This window comes from Carcharodon carcharias, chromosome 3 (assembly GCF_017639515.1).
Source record: "Carcharodon carcharias isolate sCarCar2 chromosome 3, sCarCar2.pri, whole genome shotgun sequence".
NCBI lineage: Eukaryota > Metazoa > Chordata > Chondrichthyes > Lamniformes > Lamnidae > Carcharodon > Carcharodon carcharias.
Window position 1 is genome coordinate 108,213,932 of NC_054469.1, and position 21,305 is coordinate 108,235,236.

Genomic DNA, 21,305 nt, shown 5'->3' on the forward strand with positions numbered 1-21,305 from the left:
TGTAATTGATTTCTGTCAAAATGCCTTTGAACTACTTAACTGAAAATTAAATTATTCACTGATGTACAAGACCCACTGAGTTTTTCCAGGTATTTTTGTTTTTGTTACAAACTTTGTTCATTATTTTATTGTATTTCAATCTTTTTAAATCTAGGAACAATTAGATGTGGCACTGTCAAAAACCTGCAAGCATTTTGAAGTCGGTCATTATACTAAGGTCCAACTGGCGTACAGATTGCTGGGAAAAACACAGGTAAATGCAATTTAATGTTGTGGTGTTTGTAGTTTTTTTAAAAAGATCCTTTATCCTTTGGTTGACTTCATGGCATTTACCTTTCTTTTATTCTTTCATGTGATGTGTTGTTGGCAAGGCTAGCATTTGTTGCCCATCCCAAATTACCCTAGGCCTGAGGGGCTTGCCAGGCGCTTCAGAATCAACCACACTGCTGTGGGTTTGGAGTCACATGGTTAAGAGCAGCAAATTTCTTTCCCTAACGGACCTCAGTGAATCAGATGAGCTTTTGCGGCAATCTGCTGTAGTCACCACCCGCTTTCTGTACCTCTTCCAGATAAGGGTCTGAAGTTTCATCAACATTTGCACCCAATTAGATGTTCAATCTTGGCACAAACCAGATACGCACCTTAAAAGATTGTGGAATCTGGGCATACTTGAGTTAAGTGTATATCTATAATGCACCCAAATCCCCTTGATCTTTCACATCTGCTGATCAAACCCTTTGCTTGAACAAATTTTCACCCACAAAATTGGCCACACTTCCAACGTTCAAAGGTGAATGTTCTCCAATTATGTTTGATCGTGGGGCACTCAATATTGCAGTAAAATTTTCAGGTGCACAGGCGTCTGTGATCATGTGAAGCAAGTGCATACCTGCTCATCTGGAGGGAATTGACGTCTCCACCTTTTGCTGCTGAAGAAAGCTATTTTACAGATGTTTTTTAAATTAAAATAGAATTTTATGGTTTTGTACTATACTGGAAGAGGTGGAAGAGAACCAAAGGCAGGGAGGCCACAAGAACAAACTGCACCCTATTTGCTGGAACCTAGCTTGGAGTGTATTTGATGTTGACTGACATTGCAGAAAATGTGTGAGGAGCTGACTGTGTCCCCTCTGAGCTTCAAAAAGGATATAATCAGCTGACCGTGCAACTCTTCTGAAATGATTTGCAGCATGCTGTAGACCCTTCACAGTGGAAACGAAAGGTGGCCTTGGCTTGTGAGTTTTGTGACTGGATCCTTCTTAACATCTATTGGGGCCTGTGCCGGATCAATCAAGGGGCAGTAAAGGAGGATAATTGAAAGTGAATGATGACCTGTTCCAGAGCGCAGGAAAGTTAATTAAATATGGATTAACTGCTGTTGAGCAAAGGCGCTGGGCATTACTACAGAATGGCTTGCTTCTCCAGAGTATTTGGAGTGAATGACGGAGGGCTTCCCTGCAGAACCTTATAAGCTACATGAATCGAAGAAATGAACACTGAGGGAGCAATGCCATGCGAATGGATAGAAGAGCTCAGAGAGGGAAGGTCAGGTGAGGCTAGAGTATGGGGAAAATATTGTTACAGGGAAGGAATGAAAGTTTAAAACGTGGATAGAAGCTGAAGGAAGATTAGAAACCGGAAATGGCTGGGGGATGAGAAAAGAATTGTACAAATAATTAGAGCATTAGGAGAAGCATGTAAGGCAAGTTTAGAAGCTTGAAGGAAGGCAGAAGGGGATAGGGACAAGGAGCCTCAGGAAGGAGTGAACAGTAGCCCTGAAATGAAAAGCCCCTGCTATAATTTACTTTTGTCACCTCTGCTGGTTAAAGCTTCACTTGAGAATTTGATGATTCCTAAATTAGATGAGGCCTAATGGCAGAATAGGAAACCTATAACTGAACAGGTAAAGTTTAGTTAATGAAAATATTGACACATTGAATGCATGGTAAACGTTGTCTATATTCAATAAATCAACCACCATCAGCACCACCACATATTTATATAGCACCTTTTAACGTAACGAAACATCCCACAATGCTTCACGCAGTAAAACTAAAAGAAAATCTGACTCCGAGCCATGTAAGGAAATATTTGGTCAGATTACTAAAAGCTTGGTTGAAGAGAGGGAAGTGAGATAGAGAGAGGCAGAGAGATAAAGGGAGGGAATCCTGGAGGTTAAGGCCAAGGCGACTGAAGATGAGGTACCAATGGTGGAATAATTAAACTCTGGTATACTGAAGAGGCTAGAATTAGAGAAGTGAAGATATCTCGAAAGGATTCTGTGGCTAGAGGAGAATACAGAGATGGGGTGGGGTGCAGTCAGGAAGGGATTTGAAAACAAGGATGAGAATCCTTAAAATCAGCCAGGAACCAATGTAGATCATGAAATTGGGTGATAGGAGAATGGGACTTTGTGCAAGTTAACATGGAGAGCAGAGCTTTGGATGACCAAGTGTACGGAGAATAGAATGTGGGAGACTAGTAGCCAGGAATGCATTGGAATAGCCAAGTCTATAGGTAACAAAGGAATGAATAAGGGTTTCATGAGCTGAGACAGATGAGGTCAGGCAATGTTATGAAGGGGGAAATAGACTCTCTTAGTGATGACGCAAATATAAGGTTGGTATCTCATCTCGGGGTTAAATGTGTTACCAAGGTTGCAAACAGACTGGCTTAACCTCAGACTTGTTGCCAAGGAGAGGGTTGGATTCTGTAGCTAAGGAATGGAGGAGGGACAGAAAACAATGACTTCAGTCTTTCCAATGTTTAATTGGAGGAAATTTCTGCTCATCTAGTACTGGATGGTGGACAAGCAGTCTGATAATTTAGCAACAGTGGAGGAGTCAAGAAAGGTAGTGGGGAGGTAATGCCGGGTGCCATCAGTGTACTTGTGAAAACTAACACTGTGCTTTTGGATAATGTTAGGCGGCATGTAAATGAAGAAATAGGAGGGGAGCAAGGATTGATCCTTGGGGTCAGTGGAGATAACAGTGCAGGAACAGGAAGAGAAGCCATTGCTAGTGAATTTCTGGCTAGAGTTGGATAGTTGAGAATGGAACCAGTTGGACGACAGTGAAGAGCCATTGGAGGAGGATGGTATGATTAGCGGTGTATAGGCACTCAAGTTCCTCAATTTGCTGAGAATGGAGCACAATTTTATAATTTGCTACTTAAAGTAGTAGCTCAAATGGATTGTTTTATAGGCAAGAATGATGCAGTTTAAAAATAGGTAAAGGCGAGAGGGGAACAATTTTACTGCACAAGGGTGAGGGATTCTTCTTGGAAGAATAATACTTTCAAGGTCTTCCACTTCTACAGATGCAACCGAAGTACAAATAGAGAACAATAGCCATTACCATTTCCCATATCTCCCGATAGCCTTATTAGCAAGATTACCATTTAATAATGAATTATTACTGATTTTGTGCTGCTGACAATGTTGGGGTTCAGTGAATGTGATTCAGTTAATTCTCTTGAAAGCCCTGCAGTCATTAGAATAATATTTTATTTGTGCAACCTAACGTGAGCTTAATCAGATCTGGGCTCACTGGCCCACTCCTGGTTCCCATAATACTAGTCTTTTTTGATTTAAATCCAGCACAATCTCCCAACAGAGCTTGCCCTCCATCTTTGATCATGGAGATAAAATATGAAGCCAAATGTTTTTGGGTCTTAATATTGCCATTAGGAATGTGGTTGCATGGCAATTTTGATTAGCTGAGTGTCTGATATGCTTGTGTCCCACCGAGACAACACGAAGAAGAAAACAATCTAAAAGAAATTTGTTTTTTTCCATATTCTCTTGTTTAAATTCTGCTTTTTTTAATGGACAAATGGCTGGACTGGTAAAATGGCTGTCGCTGACCACATGTTGGTAATTCTGGAAATTTCTGAGCAGTTTAAAATGGACAAAGGCCATTAAACTGCTGGAATGTAACATTCCTTACATTGTATAAACATTTCAGCCAAGCCAACACAAAGGATAATGGACAAGACATCTGCACCAGCTATGGACAAAGACAGAGCTATTTGTGACTCCACATCTACAACGTTGTGCTAATGGTTCTACTGTTAGCTGCTCAAAACGCAATGGCCAGGATTTTCTGTTTGATGGGCAGGCCTGGGAGCAGCTGGGAAATGGCTCACTGCCGGTGATCGGCCCCTGACTGCGATTTTACGCTGGATGGCCAATTAACGGAGGAGCTCAGCGCTACTGGGGTGGGGGTGGGAGGAGCGCGAGCACCAAAGTCTGCACATGCATGGGGGAGCACACACTGAAAGCTCCCTGAAGGCACAGAGCTGGCTCAGGGAGCTGAAGCATTATGGATTAAAAAATAAAGATTTTAAAGATGAGAGAAACATGCCCCCACATGCAACTCAGTCACATGAACAGGGACATATTGCAATGATGTTTAAATTTTTATGTGGATGAGGTTTCCTTAAAAATCCAAAGGCAGCTTGGCCGACTTGCCCACCTGCCAACCGTAAGGCTGGACGGGCAGTGAAAAATACTGCTTAATTAGTTCTTAATGGACTTAATAACTCTCTTAATTGTTGGCGGGTGCTCTGCATACTCTAGTGCGCGCCTACCGACCTAAATGTTGCACAAGTGTGCAATGACGTTGGGATGCTTGCCTGACGTCATGGCGCACTATTTTATACCTGATCAGGTCGCGCACGCGCCCACCTGCAGGAAGTAAAATCTTGCCCAGTGGGCTTTAACAGGGGCCCTCATTAGCTGAATGGCTCGACCCAAAATCACTCTGTCACGTGACTAAGACTTGAGCCATTTGAATTGCTTTTAATTATACAGCTTTCGGATTCCATTTTCAGTTACAGTTTAACCTCAGGAGATAACACGTCTCCAGACTATAGCAGCCTGCTTCTGACTTCCCTCTCTCTCAAAGCCTGGTCTCCAGAAAGAACCTGCGTTTTGCCTACAAAGTGAACTAATTCTCAGAATACAATAATACTTGCTGCACCTTCATCTGCCTCTGCCTTCAACTGAGCTCCTAGGAAAAGACCAGGACTTTGCCAACTGAAAGAACCTTCCTTGGGCAGTGACTTACTGGACTGTGGATTCACATGAAACCTGAACCGCTTTCTTTCCCTTCTTCCTCTTTTATTGTATGAATGCAAAAAGGAGTGGACATTGCGAAACCCCTTCCTGTGTTTTGTGTTGTGTAAAATGAACTGTGCCTCTTACTTTATCTCGAGCTTGCCATGGGGTTATTAATAGAGGATTGGGTCATTACAAAACTGAAGGCTTGGGGAAAATACACCACCACTTAAAGGGGGAAATCAATAATCAAAAACACTTTTCTGTTTACGGACGGGCAGTAAGTGGAGAAATCAGGGCTGTTCTAAATTAAATTCCCTCCTGCCCTTAACACTTGGGAAACCCATCTTCATGCTTAAGACTCTCCAAAGTAAGATTATATGGAGACAAATAGAAAGGATCCCAATCCCCAGTGGCAGATCCATTGTAGCTAGTAGAATGGACAACTTATTTGCTGGGAGTACAACTCTAATGGCCTAATAATATGCACATGAGAGCAGCCTAGGATGAATAGTCTATTCCTTGTCAAGTGCCTTGCTTTTGCTTTTGAATTGGAAATGTTTTTTTTAGTGAGGATGATTTCGGGAGATTTTGTTTCTTAAATTGCTAGTTTGTTTAAAAGAATGTTGATTCTGCTACTAATTTAGAATTCAGGGGAGAACTCTCTGACATCAGAATACTATTCAACTGAATGAAAGAGTTTTCTCATTGAGTTGAAAAGATTTTAAAAACCTTCCTGAAAAGTTAATTGCTAATCAAACTCTTCATTACTGCTCTTACAATATGCATTTCAAAACCTTTTTTTAAAAAAAATGTTCTATAGACTGCAATGGACCAGCTACACATGCACTTCACTCAGGCGATCCATAACACAGTGTTCCAGGTTGTCCTTGGATACGTGGAGTTGTGTGCAGGAAACTCTGACACCAAGTTTCAGAAGCTCCAGTATAAGGACCTTTGCACGGTATGTATTTTATCTTATACAGTGTTACTTTCCTCACAGAGCTTAAGCTATTAATACTGCTTTTCAAGGTGGATTCAAGTCATAGAGCAGCAAAATTAATACTGAATATCTCTCTAGTTCAAGTAATGTTTGGACCATGCACATTTCACAATTTCAGATTTAATATTTTTAATAGCTTTTTGATCAGTTTATCTTTTAATATCTGCACGGAATAACTTCTTATTCTAAAATTTCTGAAAAGAGTATACATATTCAATCAAGACCTGAGGAAAGGTGGTGATTTAATTGCCTTGTATAATTCTCATTTCCCTCCATACTCAGTCATGTAATATTCTGGAATGGTGAGATGGCAATTTATTTATTAACCAATCTCGCAGTGTTACTGGCTAAGTGAATTGGGTTTACTTGTGTCTTTTCCAATTTTTTGTTATTTGAAGCTAGTCATGGGAGAAAAATCAGGTGAGAATTCATGTTCTGCTACTCTGTGCATTAGATGGCACCTTGCTTCCATGTATATTTCTTGTACAAAAATTGTTTTATTTCTTATTCCAGCTGTTTGGGACTGCACTCACCTGGTTCCGTTCTTATCAATGTAGTTGAAGTCAGGGAATCATGTGCAATGGCTTCTCTTCCCACAGCCACACAGTTGTCTCTGGTGTCTCTCATGGATCTTTCCTTATACCCCCTCCCCCATTCTGTTTCTCATCGCATTTATGGAGGAGAAACACATCAAAGGAGTAGACAAAAAGAGGACTCTAAGAATTGTAGAGAAACAGGAGGTCCTTGGAGTGCATATCCACAGAACTTTGAAGGACAAGTAGATAAGGTGGTTCAGAAGCTATATGGGATACTTAATTAGCTGAGGCATAGAATAGAAGAGCAGGGAGGTTATGCTAGAACACTATATATTAAATAAACACTAATGAGGCCACAGCTAGTGTACTGCATACAGTTCTTGTCACTGCATTACAGGAAGAATGTGATTGCACTGAACGGTACAGAGAAGACTTGCGAGGATGTTGTAGGAATGGGGAACTTGAACAATGAGGAGAGATTGGATAGGTTAGGTTTGTTTTTGTTTGAACAGGGGTAGCTGAGGGGAGATTTAATTGGGGGGTATAAAATTATGAGAGGCCTAGACAGGGTGGATTTGAAGCACCTATTCCACTCAACACCAGGTGGTATAAACTTTAAAGTAATTGGTAGAAGGATTAGAGGGAAATTGAGTATTTTTTTCACCCAAAGAATTGTGGGAGTCTGGACCTTGTTGCCTGAAAGTGTAGCAGAGGCAGAAATTCTAGGAATCTTAACCATTTAAAAAAAAAATACTTGGGTATGCACTTGAAATGTTATAATGTTCAAAGCTATGGATTAAAAACTGGAAAGTAAGGTTAGTCTAGATAAATCTTTTTTGGTTGGCACATGCAAGATAGGTTGAATAGCCTCCTTCTGTGTTTTAGATTTTGTATGTTTTTCTGTGTTTCAAATGCAAGCTTGACCAGTTTGTAACTTGTTACTTTGGAGTACCGATTGGCTGAACATCCAGACTAGCAACTCCATGCAGGGTACTTAGAAATAGTGCATCTTTTCTCCAGAATGATCTCAAAGAGAGGAGGTGGTGTAATGGTATTGGTGTTGGCCTAGTAATCCAGAGGCCCAGGGTAATCCTCCAGGGAGGAATTTGATTTCAATAAAAATCTGGAATTAAAAATCTCTAATGATGACCAGAAAACCATTGTTGATTGTTGTAAAAACCCTCCCTACCCTTTAGGGAAGGAAATCTGCCATCCTTGCCTGGCCTGCATGTGACTCCAGACCCACAGCAATGTGGTTGACTCTTAATTGCCCTCTGAAATAGCCTAGCAAGCCACTCAGTTGTATCAATCCACTAAAAAGCCTTAAAAGGAATGGAATCCTACATCAACTAGACACTGGAAACGACAGTGACAGACTCAGCCCTGTCGGCCTGCAAAGTCCTCCCTATGAATATCTGGGGGCTAGTGATTAAATTGGGAGAGCTGTCTCACAGACTAGTCAAGCAACTGCCTGACATAGTCATCCTCAAGGAATCATACCTTACAATGTCCCAGACACCACCATCACCATCCCTGGGTATGTCCTGTCCCTCAGGCCAGCAAAGACAGGAGAGGTGGCGGCACAGTGGTATACAACCAGAAGGAGGTTGCCCGAGGAGCCCTCAGCATCAACTCTGGACCCCATTGAAATATCATGGCATCAGGTCAAATGTGGGCAAGGAAACTTCCTGCGGATTACTACGTACTGTCCCTACCCCCTCAGCTGATGAATCAGTACCCCTCCACGTACAACACTTGGATGATGCACTGAGGGCATCAAGGGCACAGAATGTGCTCTTAATGGCCATCATCAAGAGTGGCTCGGTAGCATCTCCACAGATTGAGCTGGCCGGGTCCTAAAGGACATTGTTGCTAGACTGGGTCTGCGGCAGGTGGTGAGGGAACCAATAAGAGGGAAAAACATAGCTGACCTCATCCTCACCAACCTGCCTGCCGTATATACGTCTGTCTACGACAATATCCGTAATAGTGACCACCGTACCATCCTTGTGAAGATGAAGTCCCATCTTCACATTGAGGATACCCTCAGCGTGTTGCATGACACTACCACCGTGCTGAATGTGATAGATTTCAAAATGATCTAGCAACTCAAGACTGGACAACCATGAAGCACCGTGAGCCAGCAGAATTGTATTCAACCATCATCTGTAACCTCATGGCCCGGCACTTTTTAAAATTTATTCATGAATTCATGAACCAGATGGGTTTTTATAACAATTGACATTGTTTCATAGTCATCATTAGCCTTTTAATTCCAGCTTTTTTAATTGAATTTAAAGTCTACCATCTATCATGACAGGATTCGAACCGTGTCCCCAGAGCATTACCCTGGGACTCTGGATTACTAGTCCAGCGACAATACCACTACACCATTGCCTCCCCTCCACCAAGCCAGGAGATCAAACCCTGCTTCAATGAAGAGTGCAGGAGGGCATGCCAGGAGTAGCAGCAGGAATACCTAAAAATGAGGTGTCAACCTGGTCAAGCTATAACACAGCACTACTTGCATGCCAAACAGAATAAGCAGCAAGTGATAGACAGCAATTCCACAATCAATAGATCAGGTCGAAATTCTGCAGTCCTGCCACACCCAGTGACGAATGGTGATGGACAATTAAACAGCTCCCTGGAGGAGGAGGCTCTGCAAATATCCCATCCTCAATGACGGGGAGCCCGGCACATCAATGCAAAAGAAAAGGCTGAAGCATTTGCAACAATCTTCAGCCAGAAGTGCCAAGCTGATGATCCATCTTGGCCTCCTGCAGAGGTCACCAGCAACACAGATGCTAGTCTTCAGCCAATTCGATTCACTCCACGTGATATCAAGAAATGGCTTAAGGCACTAGATACTACGAAAGCTATGGGCTCTGACAACATTATGGCACTAGTACTCCAGAACTTGCTGTGCCCCTAGCCAAGCTGTTCAGGTATGGTTACAACTGGCATCTACCCGGCAATGTGGTAACATGTCCAGGTATTCCATGCCCACAAAAAGCAAGACAAATCCAACCAGGCCATTAACGCTCCATCAGTCTACTCTCCATCATCACTAAAGTGATGGGAGAGGTCATTAACAGTGCTATCACATGGCACTTGCTTATTAATAGCCTGCTGATTGATGCTCAGTTTGGGTTCAGCCAAGGTCACTCAGCTCCTGACTTCATTACAGCCGTCGTTCAAACATGGGCAAAAGAGCTGAACTCGTGAGGTGAGAATGGTTGCTCTTGACATCAAGGCAGCATTTGACCGAGTGTGGCATTGAGGCATCTGAGCAAAAGTGGAGCCAATGGAAATTATGGGGGAGAAAACTGCTGGTTGTAGTCATACCTAGCACAAAGGAAGATGGTTGTGGTTACTGGAGGTTAATCATCTCAGTTCCTGGATGAATGAGCTGCATGCAACACTCAAGAAACTTGACACCATCCAGGGCAAAGCAGCCAACTTGATTGGCACCACATCCACAAACATTCACTTCCTCCACCACCAATGCATAGTAGCAGCAGTGTGTACCATCTACAAGATGCACTGCAGGAACTCACCAAGAATCATTAGACAACGCCTTCCAAACCCACGACCACTGCCATCTAGAAGGACAAGTGTAGCAGAGACATGGGAACACCACCACCTGTAAGTTGCCTTCCAAGCCACTCACCATCCTGACATGGAAATATATCGCCGTTCCTTCACTGTCAGTGGGCCAAAAACTTAGAACTCCCTCTCTTCTTAACAGCACTGTGGGTGTACTTTTACCACATGGACTGCAGTGGTTCAAGACGGCAGCTCACCACCACCACCTCAAGGGCAATGAGGGATAGGCAATAAACACTGGCCTAGCCAGCGGTGCCCCCATCCCAAGAATGAATTAAAAAAAAAAAGGTCTCTGAATTCATATTCTCATTCAAATGGCCTTTCATAGTTGAAACAAAAACAGAAAATGCTGGGAAAACTCAGTAGGTCTGACAACACCTGTGGAAGAAGGGTCATATGGACTTGAAACGTTAACTTTGTTTTTCTCTCTCCACAGATGTTGCCAGACCTGCTGAGTTTTTCCAACATTTTCTCTTTTTTGTTTCAGACTTCCAGCATCTGCAGTATTTTGCTTTTAGCATTTCATAGCTGCTGAAAGTAAAAATATTACCAATGAAGATTTTGGAATTTTTTTTTCTAAGGGAAGTTTGAATTGAAGATTCACGTCAGAATGATTGTTCCTTTTCCCATTGAAATCTGCATTCAGTTGCAGTACTAAAAACGCCACGGGTTGCAATACTAAAAGTGCCACATACCTGGTATGTTGTTGTGTTCATTTTTCATTCATTCCCAACCTGCTTTTTGGGGTGTTGGTTGGTATTGGCAGAAAGTTGGTTTGAATTGGCAGATGGTCAAAGTATGTGCAGTCAAATTACGCAACTATTAATAGCTGCCAGTAACAATACATCATCTGAGTTAATAGTTTTAAGAGTTTGTTTTAAAATGACCTCCTTCATCATAATGCAAGTTCAGAACATTTTTTTGGCATTCATACCATGTCGATATTGCGCAAGGGCTTAATTCTATTGTGCTCTGTCCAATACAAGTAGAAGCTACGGCATTTCAGTTGTATAAATACAGAAATTTTTAAGATATAAATCAAAAGTTTGTGATTTGGTATTGAGTTCAATACTAACTAAACCTTGACTAAATAAATCATATGAATTTGATATCCTTTGGTATTGCTCATGAAAAGCACAGGGCAGCAGAGTGAGAAGACGTTGTTAGTAAACCCTATTGAAATGGAGGGATATAAAACACTTTTGACTTGGGAGAAAGGTGAGAGGGAGAGACATTGGTGGATGGGTTCTTTTTTTATTTTCTTATGGGATCTGAGCATCACTGGCAGCATTCGATGCCCATCCTTAATCCCTTTGCTAGAAGCATAAGAGTTGCTTGCTGTTGGGGCTTAGTAAGCCCATGTTGCAAAGTAGAAAATGGTTTGACTTGTTCTTTATTTTGCATTTTTGACATCTCACCAATCATGTTGCATAAATTGTTGCTCATCTATTTTATCTCCTCAAATTTATTATTTCTTTTACTCAATTACGTTGCAACGGAATTTTTTTTAGAGATTTAATCACCATGATAGTTCCTCAACCACTCAATTACATGCCCCACAAAATATAATTTTTAATATAAGCACAAAATATTCCAACAGTTCAGAAGAAAAATCACCAAACTTAATCATCCCATCTTTCAATGTAGGGTCAGCTCATCATTATACTGGTTGATTAAAATACCAACTGAACCAGTGATTACATGATTCAGTAATGTTAAGCCTTCTCAAAATGGGTATTCCAATAATGCTCCAACCACATTGGAATCAGGTTTATTCCTGCTGTAGGAATTAAAATTGTCCAATTCAGAATAACAATCTTTACCATCTCCTAGTGGTGCATTATTCTGAATGTACACATTGGAAATGGACACAACGGTGCATGCTTAAGTATTTTTACCTGTTTCAGGTTGTTCAGGAACAACCAAGCCAGCCTCTTCAACTGCTATCAATATATTTATGAAGAATTATTGAGTGGCATAAGTTACTCAGAGGATTGAACAGGTGCACTGAAGGGTATCCCTGCCCCCCCCATCCCCATCCCAGAGAGGGGTTCGATCCCTGCAGCCTGTCAGGAAGGGCTGCAGGCTCTGGAGAGCGACAGACAGACAGCGGGAAAGGAGAGAGAGGGACCAACTGAGTTTCAAGAGTGCTGTGGGTGAGACACAGAAGTTGTGTTACTCAGGGCTTAATGTGAACATTAGGTGATTTAATATTATCTAATTTGAATTTATATAGTATTTCTGTTATATTCAGTGATTTATTTTATTTTGCAAGTCGTTCAGCGAGGAATACGCAGTGCTGCACTTACATGACACTGTATTTTAACTTATACATTGGTTTCTCCGGGCAAGACATATCCAAAGTAACCTAACTCCAGCTTTACCATTGATTCTTCTGCAAATCCACGATTCATTTAAAGTCGTTTCACTTAGTCGTGATTTTCAGGAATGCAATCACAACTTTAAGTGAGGTCTTTTTGTTTTTGTAAATTATTCCAAATGTAAGCTTTGTTAATTGGACATTTTTGAACATAAGAGATATTGCTACCATATTGGTTTTGCTCATCAAAAAAGCTATGCAGCAATATTATAGTAATAAAAATTTTAACAGGACCTATGTTCAGTTAAATCAGCACTTATATTCAGCTGAGTACAAACTGTCAACCTTTGAAAGAGCATTTACGCAAAGCATTTTCCACAAGATGTTTTACAATCCAGACGAGGGTAGTACTCTGGAAGTTGTACATATGTGGAATCTGAGTTCTGTGTTAGTAGCGATAATTGGATTGGCTTCAGGGTACAGGGTGAGGTTTTATTTTAAATTAAGTTATTGAATAAGCATAGCTAAAGCATGGCACACATTGTTAATTTTATTTGCAACAATGGTAAATTACAGAAGACTTAATTTATATTGATAAAAGTTGACTATATATTCAATGCACCATTCTCTGCTTTCAGTTTTTAAAAATCCTTTCATGGGACATGGGCATCATTGGCTAGTCCAACATTAATATTGCCCATCCCTAATTGTCCTTCAGAAGGTGGTGGTGAGCCCCCTTTTTGAACCGCTGCAGTCCGAGTGGTGTAGGTACAGCCACGGTGCTGTTAGAGAGGGAGTTCCAGGATTTTGACCCAGCGACAGTGAAGGAACGGTGATATATTTCCAAGCCAGGATGGTGTGTGGCTTGGAGGGGAACTTGCAGCTGGTGATGTTCCCATGCATCTGCTGCCCTTGTCCTCTTAAATGGTAGCAGTTGCAGGTTTTGAAGGTGCTGCTGAAGTAGGAAGTAACAAAAAGAAAGGCACCTTGTACAAACTTAATAAAGGCATATAATATATATTTTTCATTTGAAACGTTATAATGCATATGAACAGTTATTAGATCATATTGCTCTCTTGAGAATTGCAAATATTATGACAGAAATAACATTTAACAGTTAGCATTCTCCCACAATTGATACCTGTTGCTGTGAACTGAACTTAAACTGACTCAAAAATGTTGTAGTGGTATTGCGACAAACAATTTGCTACTCGTATGAGCCAGCAGTGGCTCATTTCCTTGGCAGAGTAATTCAGTAATCTGCCAAATGTCACACTGTTCGGATATGAATTCTGTCTGTACCATGCACAGAATGAGGTTAGAAAATATGCATGTGCTTGAATAAATATAAATGAGTTATTTACCAGAAAACACCAATGGACACTAATTATTATAAAACAATTGGCTTGATTTGACTTTAGTAGAGGTGAATATTCCAGTGGTAGAATTCATGTGTTGTATGATAGAATGAGGTCAGAATTACTGCAGATTGAACTTTGAAGCATCAGACCAATTCAGACATTCAATTGCATTTCTCCACTGAAAGCATTGTTGTATGCTTGCTCATCCCTGAAGAATAAATGTACCACTTTAAAAATTGGTTATTGATTTTCCCATTATATTTCTTAAATGAGGGATATTGGCCAAAACCTTCTGGCCTCCAGATCATTGAAGAACGGGCGTGCGACCAAAGAGGCGCGTCAGGACCTTGCGGAAGTCCTAATATGTGGACCTACATGGAAATTGCCTGGGAAGTTTAAATTTCCGATGGGCAATTCCCAGCTGCCTGGGACCCTGTGCCAATGTGTTCGACTTTGAGCTAGGATCGGAGACCAGACAAAGCTGTGGGACTTACCAGGATAGTTAGACAAATTAAAACTTGGTCCAACACCTGGGTAACTCCACAACCAACCCCGCCCCCCCCCCAGTTACCCACACCTTGATTGCCTAACTCACCCTCAGCAACCCAACTACCCCCTGACCCGATCTGTCAACACCACCGCCCCCCCGAGCTGACCCAAACCGACTACTCCCTGACATGACTACTGCCCAATTACCCTCCCCAGTCAGCCCCTTTGATTGCCAGGGCTTTTCCTGAGCCCTCTTCATTTAAAGTCTGCTAACCACAGCCCTTTTCCTACTCTTGAGCTTAACTATTCTGGGACCTCTCTCTGTCCCTGCCTGGTACTTTTGCCTTTTTAATGGCACCTTCTCTGCCCCACCCTTGGCTGTACCCGACTATCCCCGACCATTCCACTACCCACTTACTCACCTCCCCACCCACCTCACCATTCACTCACTCACCCACCTCACCATTCAGTTCACCCATTTACGAATTCCCCCACTCCCCCACCCCATCACTTACCCACTCATCCATCTTCCTTTCACTCATCCATTCACTAACATTGATTGAACTTATCAGAAAATCAGTAGCTTCAGCCCTAAAAAGGGCTGCTTGAGTTCCCTCAGGAATGCTGTGCTGTGCATTTCTTTGACAGGTGGGATCAAAAGATCCAGGAAGAAATGTGCAGCAATGTCAGGTTGAGAAAACCTTCGCGTGCTGCTCGGAAGAATCAGGCCATATTTTACAACAAGGCTATCATGTTATGCATAGTGCACAGCGTTTTGAATAATGACTAGGCATATTTGTCACTGGTCCTTAATGGATGTAACATAACATTAAAGAACTGTCTTCAGGAAAGCTGTATACTGGTAAAATTGAGGTCTGTCCCCTTTCAAGCTTCCAGTGCAAAAGTGCTCAAATACAACAGCCACTTGCATTTATATGACACCTTTGATGTATTAAAACATCCCAAGACACTTCACAGAAATGTTATCAGACAAAAAAAAATAGGCACGTGTTGAAGTCAGTTGGGGCTAGTTGTTTTCTCTCAGGAAGGTTGATCATTATATTGGTAGCTGCTTGTAAAATCCCTGCCTATCCCCTTTCAGAGACGCCAATGAGAGAAACAGTGACTCTTGGGCTGGGTGCAGAGGCTAGAAGTGGGTTTGGAATTAAGAATTAGACGTGTTGTGCTGAGGTTGGAAGCAGAGTTGTTGGTCATAGACTTCCAGCAAGTTTACATAGATAAATAGCTATTACACCATTACCTATTAATAAATCAAGCTTGCAACTGAAACAGGGCACAGAATTTATAGCACAAGAGGAGGTCATTCTGCCCAACCTGCCCATGCTGGCATTTATGCTCCACTCAAACTTCCTCCCATCTTTTCTCTAACCCTATCAGTGTAATCCTTTATTCCCTTCTCTGTCATATGCTTGAATAGCCTCTTTGAAATGCATCTATACTATTTGCTGCAACTAATTCCTGTGATAGCAAGCTCCACCTTTTCACCACGCTTTGGGTAAGGAAATTTCTTGTGAGTTCCCTATTGGATTTCTTAGTGGCTATCTTATATTCTTCTCCACAAAGGCACAAATTCACTCTGTATCCACTCCATCAAAACTTTTCATGATTTTAAAAAATTGTTGGGTCATCCATCAGTCTTCTTTTGTAAAGAGCAAAGAGACCCAGCCTGTTCTTTTCCATATATCTTATGTATACACCCTCACATTTCTGATGTTATCTCTGTAAACTTTCTGCACTGTTTCCAGTGTTTTTTTTTAACAATATGGTGACCAGAACTTCACGCAGTATTAAGTGTGGTCTAACTAAGATTCAACGCAGATTGAGCATAACTTCCCTACTTTTCAATTCTGTTCCTCTAGAAATAAACTCTAGTGCTTGATTTGCTCTTTTGTGACCTTACTAACCCCACTTTTAGATTTAAGATTCTCTTGGCAGAAATGCGCATTTAAGTGTGGCTATTATCACTCCCAGCAAATAGATTAGAAGCCAAAGCAAACCTTACATCTGCTGTGATCAATTTGGTTTTTAAGAAAGATTGTGTAGCTAGAGGTGCTATAGCAATGATGAGAGTGTTAAGCGAAAGAAACATAGAATACCAGGAAGAAACCTGCTTTGTAGGTTATGAAACATCTTTCAACCAGGTGAACTGGCAAAAGCTGTTAAAATTGAGGTCTGTCCCCTTTCAAGCTTCCAGTGCAAAAGTGCTCAAATACAACAGCCACTTGCATTTATATGACACCTTTGATGTATTAAAACATCCCAAGACACTTCACAGAAATGTTATCAGACAAAAAAAAATAGGCACGTGTTGAAGTCAGTTGGGGCTAGTTGTTTTCTCTCAGGAAGGTTGATCATTATATTGGTAGCTGCTTGTAAAATCCCTGCCTATCCCCTTTAAAGTTGACTGGAGAAATAAGTGAATAATTGTAGCTCTGTACATGAGACAGACTGCTACAATCAGCACAATATTTGGTAAGGCTGAGATGTTGTTATCGGGAGTGGGTGAGACAAGGCTATGTACTATCACCAATGTTCTTGAATATCTATGTGGCAGCCATGATAAAAGAAGCACCAGATGAGGGCAGAAAGTTGCCTATGTGGGAGGTGAAGAGTGAGATTTGTAGATGAGCAGGCCCTAGTGGCTAGCACAGCTGAAGATCTAAAATATTAATGGATAGAATTAATGAAGTGGTGAATGAATGAAGATTTGAAGAAATAATGGTGGGACAGCAGAGGTCAAGATACATGCTGAACAGCTGGAACAGCTATGTATCACAATTTAACTAACTGGGAAGCATCTTGCAGTAAATGGTTACTGCCAGAAATAAATTGGAGCTAGAATAGTAATGATAAAGAATGCATTCTCTAAACATAAATAATTGCTCAGCATAGGAATGAGTAGAGATCTTAAAAAATATATATATATAAAGTTATGAAATGTGGTTTTGAGGAATGGAGTGGTCAGTTGGAGAGAATACAAGAGCAACAAGAAAGCTCTCAAGTTGATGGAGAAGGAAAGTTTCTATAGAGTATCATCAAGAAAAGGTGACAAGGTTAGATTGACTATATTCTAGGCATGAATACATTCTTTTTATTCATTTACTTTTTTATTCATTTAGAGGATGTGGGCTTCGCTGGCTGGGCCAGCATTTATTGCCCATCCCTAAATGACCTTGAGAAGGTGATGGTGAGCTGCTGCCTTGAACTGCTGTCGTCCATGTGGTGTAGGTACACCCACAGTGCAGTTAGGGAAGGAGTTCCAAGATTTTGACCCAGTGACATTGAAGGAACGGCGATATATTTCCAAGTCAGGATGGTGAGTGACTTGGAGAGGAACTTCCAGGTGGTGGTGTTCCCATGTATCTGCTGCCCTTGTCGTTCTAGATGGTAAGATCATGGGTTTGGAAGGTGCTGCCTTAGGAGCCTTGTTGAGTTTCTGCAGTGCATCTTGTAGATGATACACACTGCTGCTACTGTGCGTCGCTGATGGAGGGAGTGAATGTTTGTGGATGTGGTGCCAATTAAGCAGGCTGCTTTGTCCTGGATGGTGTCAAGCTTCTTGCGTATTGTTGGAGTTGCACTCATCCAGGCAAGTGGAGAGTATTCCATCCCCTGACTAGTGCCTTATAGATGGTGGACTGGCTTTGAGGAATCAGGAGGCGAGTTGCTTGCCGCAGGATTCCTAGCTTCTGACCTGCTCTTGTAGCCACGATATTTATATGATTGACCAGAAAGTGAACTGGCCTAATGGTAACCCCAATGATGTTGATAGGGGATTCAGTGATGGTAATGTCATTGAATGTCAAGGGGCGACGGTTAGATTCTCTCTTGTTGGAGATGGTCATTGCCTGGCACTTGTATGGCACAAATGTTACTTGCCGCTTGTCAGCCTAAGCTTGGATATTGTCGAGGTCTTGCTGCATACGAACATGGACTGCTTCAGTATATGAGGAGTTGCGAATGGTGCTGAACATTGTGTAATCATCAGCGAACATCCCCACTTCTGACCTTATGGTGGAATGAAGGTCATTGATGAAGCAGTTGGAGGTGGTTGGGTCAAGGGCATTACCCTGAGGAAATCCTGAGGTGATGTCCTGGAACTGAGATGATTGACCTCCAACAGCCAGAAAGAAGAAGGTGATTGAAGGAACACTAGAGGGCTATAGACCAAGAAGGAAAAAGAGAATGGTGGCATTTGGCAACTTGAAATTAAAAGTGGGAGACTCTTACGAGCAACTGAAGAGGAAAGCGCAAGACCACGGGGCATAGAGAGATGAGCAGAAGATCTGCCTTTCAGCTGATCACTACTACTGCTACATCATCATTCCATGTAAAAGCTGTAGCATTTTAGAGGTTACATATTCATATACACATGATAATTTTGTGTCAAACATATATTTCGTGGTTGTCACAATTTCTGTGGTTTTTGTCATGTTTGGCTTTGTCATGCTTTGGTTTTATATTTAACTATAAGGTAGGTCCGCTTTGCATTATACTTGTATTTCAGCCCTCCAAAGACTAAGCTCAGCCGTATCACCTCCAAACAATCTGAAATGATACTTCAGATAAACCAATAGCACAAACACTACTGGCACACATGTAATATCAACTTTGGGCAGTCCCAAAGTTTCTCCTAGCTCTCTGGCAGAGTATCACCACTCCTTGCCATGCTGGGCCTTCACCATTCCTCATAAGAGCCTTCAGCAATTGCTCCATCCCGTCCGAGTTTTTTGGATATAGTTATCATCAGTGAGGCGCACTTCGAACCCTCTCCCCCTCCGGTCACCTCAATCCTGGCAATACCAGTTTCCGGAGATGTCTTTATCCAACCCTTGAATAAATCCTGTTAAACAGTCTCGCTTACTCTGGAACAACTGCCTTTTCCACAGAGGGATTTGCTGCTTCTACCCTTCTGCTTTTTCACTGAACAGTAAAGGCCATTCCTTGAGAGAGTTTCTTTACCGCCACAACAGTTTCTGTGACAACACCTTTGTTTTCTGCCCAGCTGCAGCAGAACACCAGCTGTAACTCAACACCCCAATTAGTTGCCTGTTTGCTTTTTCTTTAGCTAACACGCGTTTCCATAGCAACCTGAATCACGAGCACTTCGCATGAATCTAATGACAATGCCAGGAACCACTTTAACTTCTTCTCCCAGAGTCCCCTTAGCTTCATTTTGGATTTAAAGGGACATTTCAAATTATAAGTGTCTTCCAAATTGCAACTTGGCAGTATTGTGAACTGCGAGGGCGATAGTGTTAAATTTCAAGATAACATAGGCTGGTGGAATCTGTGAGCATGTGGCAGATGTAATTTAATGGAGAGAAGTGTGAAGTTACTTTTTGATAGGAAGAACAAAGAGAGGTGAGAGGTCATGTAAAATGAAGGATGAAATTCTAAAGCTAGAGCCTGGCAGGTTGAGAAAGTGGTTAAAAAGGCATATGAATTATGTAAAACAAAAACAGAATTACCTGGAAAAACTCAGCAGGTCTGGCAGCATCAGCGGAGAAGAAAAGAGTTGACGTTTCGAGTCCTCATGACCCTTCGACAGAACTTGCGTTCGAGTCCAAGAAAGAGTTGAAATATAAGCTGGTTTAAGGTGTGTGTGTGGGGGGCGGAGAGATAGAGAGACAAAGAGGTGGAGGGGGGGGGGTGGGGGTGTGTGGTTGTAGGGACAAACAAGCAGTGATAGAAGCAGATCATCAAAAGATGTCAACGACAATAGTACAATAGAACACATAGGTGTTAAAATTAAAGTTGGTGATATTATCTAAACGAATGTGCTAATTAAGAATGGATGGTAGGGCACTCAAGGTATAGCTCTAGTGGGTTTTTTTATATATGTAATGGAAATAGGTGGGAAAAGGAAAATCTTTATAATTTATTGGAAAAAAAAAGGGAAGGGGTAAACAGAAAGGGGGTGGGGATGGGGGAGGGAGCTTACGACCTAAAGTTGTTGAATTCAATATTCAGTCCAGAAGGCTGTAAAGTCCCTAGTCGGAAGATGAGGTGTTGTTCCTCCAGTTTGCGTTGGGCTTCACTGGAACAACGCAGCAAGCCAAGGACAGACATGTGGGCAAGAGAGCAGGGTGGAGTGTTGAAATGGCAAGCGACAGGGAGGTTTGGGTCATTCTTGCGGACAGACCGCAGGTGTTCTGCAAAGCGGTCGCCCAGTTTACGTTTGGTCTCTCCAATGTAGAGGAGACCACATTGGGAGCAACGGATGCAGTAGACTAAGTTGGGGGAAATGCAAGTGAAATGCTGCTTCACTTGAAAGGTGTGTTTGGGTCCTTGGACGGTGAGGAGAGAGGAAGTGAAGGGGCAGGTATTGCATTTTTGCGTGGGCATGGGGTGGTGCCATAGGAGGGGGTTGAGGAGTAGGGGGTGATGGAGCAGTGGACCAGGGTGTCCCGGAGGGAGCGATCCCTACGGAATGCCGATAAGGGGGGTGAAGGGAAGATGTGTTTGGTGGTGGCATCATGCTGGAGTTGGCGGAAATGGCGGAGGATGATCCTTTGAATGCGGAGGCTGGTGGGGTGATAAGTGAGGACAAGGGGGACCCTATCATGTTTCTGGGAGGGAGGAGAAGGCGTGAGGGCGGATGCGTGGGAGATGGGCCGGACACGGTTGAGGGCCCTGTCAACGACCGTGGGTGGAAAACCTCGGTTAAGGAAGAAGGAGGACATGTCAGAGGAACTGTTTTTGAATGTAGCATCATCGGAACAGATGCGACGGAGGCGAAGGAATTGAGAGAATGGGATGGAGTCCTTACAGGAAGCAGGCTGTGAGGAGCTGTAGTCGAGATAGCTGTGGGAGTCGGTGGGTTTGTAATGGATATTGGTGGACAGTCTATCACCAGAGATTGAGACAGAGAGGTCAAGGAAGGGAAGGGAAGTGTCAGAGATGG

At 42.3% G+C, this 21,305-nt stretch overlaps 1 protein-coding gene across 3 annotated transcripts in view; it reads left to right on the top strand.

Moving 5' to 3' along the window:
- vps50 (VPS50 EARP/GARPII complex subunit) overlaps positions 1 to 21,305 on the top strand; it is a 204,974-nt gene that overhangs the window by 79,832 nt on the left and 103,837 nt on the right. For all 3 annotated transcript variants that reach the window (XM_041183726.1, XM_041183727.1, XM_041183728.1), the window contains exons 11-12: positions 155 to 253; positions 5,883 to 6,023. In XM_041183726.1, coding sequence (XP_041039660.1) covers positions 155 to 253; positions 5,883 to 6,023 — 240 coding nt within the window. The remainder of the gene's footprint in view (positions 1 to 154; positions 254 to 5,882; positions 6,024 to 21,305) is intronic.